General features: G+C 46.4%; 1 protein-coding gene across 1 annotated transcript; it reads right to left on the reverse strand.

Moving 5' to 3' along the window:
- Positions 1-1,589: 1,589 nt before the first annotated feature.
- Positions 1,590-2,567, reverse strand: LOC133395104 (uncharacterized). The gene has a single exon (XM_061663801.1). The coding sequence runs from the start codon at positions 2,565-2,567 to the stop codon at positions 1,590-1,592; it is 978 nt and encodes a 325-aa protein (XP_061519785.1).
- Between the last annotated feature and the right edge of the window lie 604 nt (positions 2,568-3,171).

Here is a 3,171-nt window from a genome sequence, read left to right on the forward strand (position 1 = left end):
TATATGGACCTAAATATAAAGGATCTAGTTTCCTCCTGTTTTCGTTCTTTAAGTACATCTCATCTCCTGGTTCAATTATTAGCGGGTTGATGCTGCAGTATGGAGCGGTGTGTCTTTTTTCTTTTTGCTCAATTAATTTCTTTCGCACTACTTCGTTTGATTTCTGTAGTTTGTACTTTAATTCATTGTAATAAAGTTCGTGATTATACACAGGTTCTATTTTGCCTGTCACTATGTCTTGTGGGAGATTTGCTTTTCTCCCAAATAATAGTTCAAATGGCGTATAGCCAGTATCTGTATGTGCAGTGGTGTTGTAAGTAAACTCATAGAATTTGACCCAGTTATCCCAATCATCGCCATGCTCGTTGGTAAATGCTCTCAAATATTCGTTTAAAGTTCTATGGTTCCGTTCTAAAGCGCCTATTGTTTGTGGGTGATAAGCAGTCGCAAACGTCTGTTTGATCCCCAGTGCTTCTGCTACTTTTTTCAACATTTCGTTGTTGTATTCTAGACCTTGATCCGACCGCATTTCTGCAAATTTACCGTATGTTAAAATGACATTCTCTATGAGAGCTCTTGCTATTGTGTTGGCCTCTTTATTTCTTGTTGGTATCAAGATTACATATTTTGTGAGGTCACATTGTACAGTAACAGCGTACTTGTTCTGCTTAGCTGTTTTTGGAAGAGGGCCCACTGTATCTATTGAAATTATTTCGAACGGCCTTAAGGGTGTCGTTGTTACTACTGGCTTCTCTATTGTGTGTCGTGTTATTTTGTTTATCTTACACATTTCGCAGTTTTTAACGAAGCCTTTTATATCTTCTTTCATGTTTTTCCATTTATATTTGTCTCTTATTTTTAGATAGAGGCGATATTGCCCAACATGTCCTCCCGAAGGTAGCATGTGATAATTGTGTAGAATTTCTTCTATTTCTTTTCTTGCTGTTATCCACTTAGGTGGTACAAATCCAATAATCTCGCAACCGAAAATGGTTCTATCTACGATTTCCTTAATGGTTTGAGGCGAGTATTGAGTGAAAATTTCGTCTTCCATGGAGATAGCTAATTTGTCTCTATTAAGCTTTTTTGCATAAGTACATAATCTTAGAAGAGCAGCCTCGAATGCCTGACTTCCATTCTGGTTTAATCTGATTATTGTACTTTCTAGTTCCTTGTTGTAGTTGTTGTTAAAAAGTGTTATTTTAATTGAATCTTTATTTATTTTTGACTGAATTTTTAATAATTTATTAACCTCTGATGGGTTCTCTGTGTTCCAAAATGCTGGTTTGCCTATCTTCTCGTTTGTGTCGTTTTGTGTTACAGGATTTGTTTCCTCTCTATTAGCACTAGTCATTGCCCTAGTCTTTACTACTAAAGCTTGATTGTTGTTGGCCTCATTAGTGCATTCTTGCAATGATTTCAGACGATCAGAGGTTGTTACTATTCTTGTCTTGTTGTCGAGGGATTACTGAAACGTCTGCACCGGTATCGATTAAGAATTTGATGTTAGTTTTTGGATCGGTTATTACGAGACGATAGCTATGGGTCGAAAGTACGTGTATCTGTTGAGGTTGGCCTCTGGTTAAGCATCAATCGGAAGCAGTGGCCGAGTTACTACCCTGCCGCCGGTTGTTGAAGGAGCAGGGGGCACGACAGTTCCGCGTCGCTTGCCCGTATTGCGTGTGGTAATAGCAGTGTCCGCTGGGTGTTACCGCATCCTGGTTCAGTTGACGTTGCCGGGTACGTGAGCGTGGTCGCGCGCGTTCTCGTTCGTTGAGCTTGCTCAGTACGGCGTCCAAGCGCTGTCCTAATTCCGTTACGTGCCGAGAAAGACGTTCGAAGTCCTCGTTGCGTACTTCGTGGATGGTTTGGTACGGGCCCGTTCGGTGGTATAACGCGAACGAATCCATAACAGAGTCTGCTACTTTAGCTCGATCGTTGGTATCCGTGTTAGTGGCAATAACGGCGGACTGGACGTATGGCGGGAGACGGCCGATCCACAAATCTACCAGCATAGAGTCCGTCATTGCTCCATTTGCGGCGCGGCGCATCTCCGCTAATAGCTGCGATGGTTTTCGGTCCCCGAGGTTCATTTCGGCAAGCAGATGATGCAAGCGGCTTCGTTGCGACTCTTCAAAGTGTTCAATTATTACACGCTTTGCTACCTCGTAACGGTCCGTAGCGTACTGTCGAATGTTCTCCAACAGGGGGCGAAGCTCAGGAAGGACACGAAGCGGTATACGCGTTCTAAGAATGTTAAAACGGCGAATATGTTGGTTCGTGGTGATATTCCACGCATCGAACCAGTTTTCCAATGCGAAGAAAAAGGTTTGAATGTCAGTGGTGTCCATCTCCGGTGGTTTCAGCTGCATGGCATTCAAAGTGTCAATCTGCGATTCGGGCGGCATGATCATGGCGTCGCAGGCGGACGGCCCTGGTACGCGCGGGGTATTCGGGACGGGCGGTGTTGGTACGTGAGGCGATTTGGATCCACTCGCGGCTGGATCGGCATCCGGGGTTACGCCATCGGGAGTCGATACGTTGCGGACCGGCGGACTGTGCAACATCCTTACGACTAAGGTTAGTTAAAAAAGGGTGGATTTTACCTTAGTGGCGGGGCGCAAGTAAGTCCAGCTGAGGTTGGCTAGGTCGATCCTTCGGCGAAGAAAAATCCGCACACGCGGTCGATCGTGTTAGGATTAGTCGCTTGTTGGCTGCGTTCGTCGATGACGCCGGTGGTGCGAGAAACGAGGGGCGATGATCTTCGGTGGCGTTCGGTCGTGTCGGCGAGAAGAGAAGTGTGTCGGCGAGTGTCGGCGATAGCTGCGTGCGTCTTCGGTACACGGTCGAAAAATTTCACGAAAGTAGCTCGAGCAAAATTCTGACGCAATCCGCTCGGCGTGGGCCTGCGCACATTCACACACACACACACACGGTGCACACACAAAAACCGCGTGGGTGGAGCGCGCTCGGCGGTACGTGTGAGGTTATGATCGGCGGGTGCGCAAACACGTACGGGTACCAAAATGCTCGGCGGGTGTGCGACACGGCGCGGGGTGTGTCAGCAAAATGTTCGGCGGTCGCTCAGCACCGAGAGGAATCTTTTCCGCTAGGATCGGTCGCTCCGTCGGGGAAAAAATGTTTGTGAACAGTGTTCCTCACTGTCGGCCA

Source organism: Anopheles gambiae, chromosome 2, assembly GCF_943734735.2.
Source record: "Anopheles gambiae chromosome 2, idAnoGambNW_F1_1, whole genome shotgun sequence".
Classification (NCBI taxonomy): Eukaryota; Metazoa; Arthropoda; class Insecta; order Diptera; family Culicidae; genus Anopheles; species Anopheles gambiae.

Coding starts and splice junctions, on each gene's coding strand:
- LOC133395104 (XM_061663801.1), bottom strand. CDS start 2,567: ATGTTGCACAGTCCGCCGGTCCGCAACGTATCGACTCCCGATGGCGTA.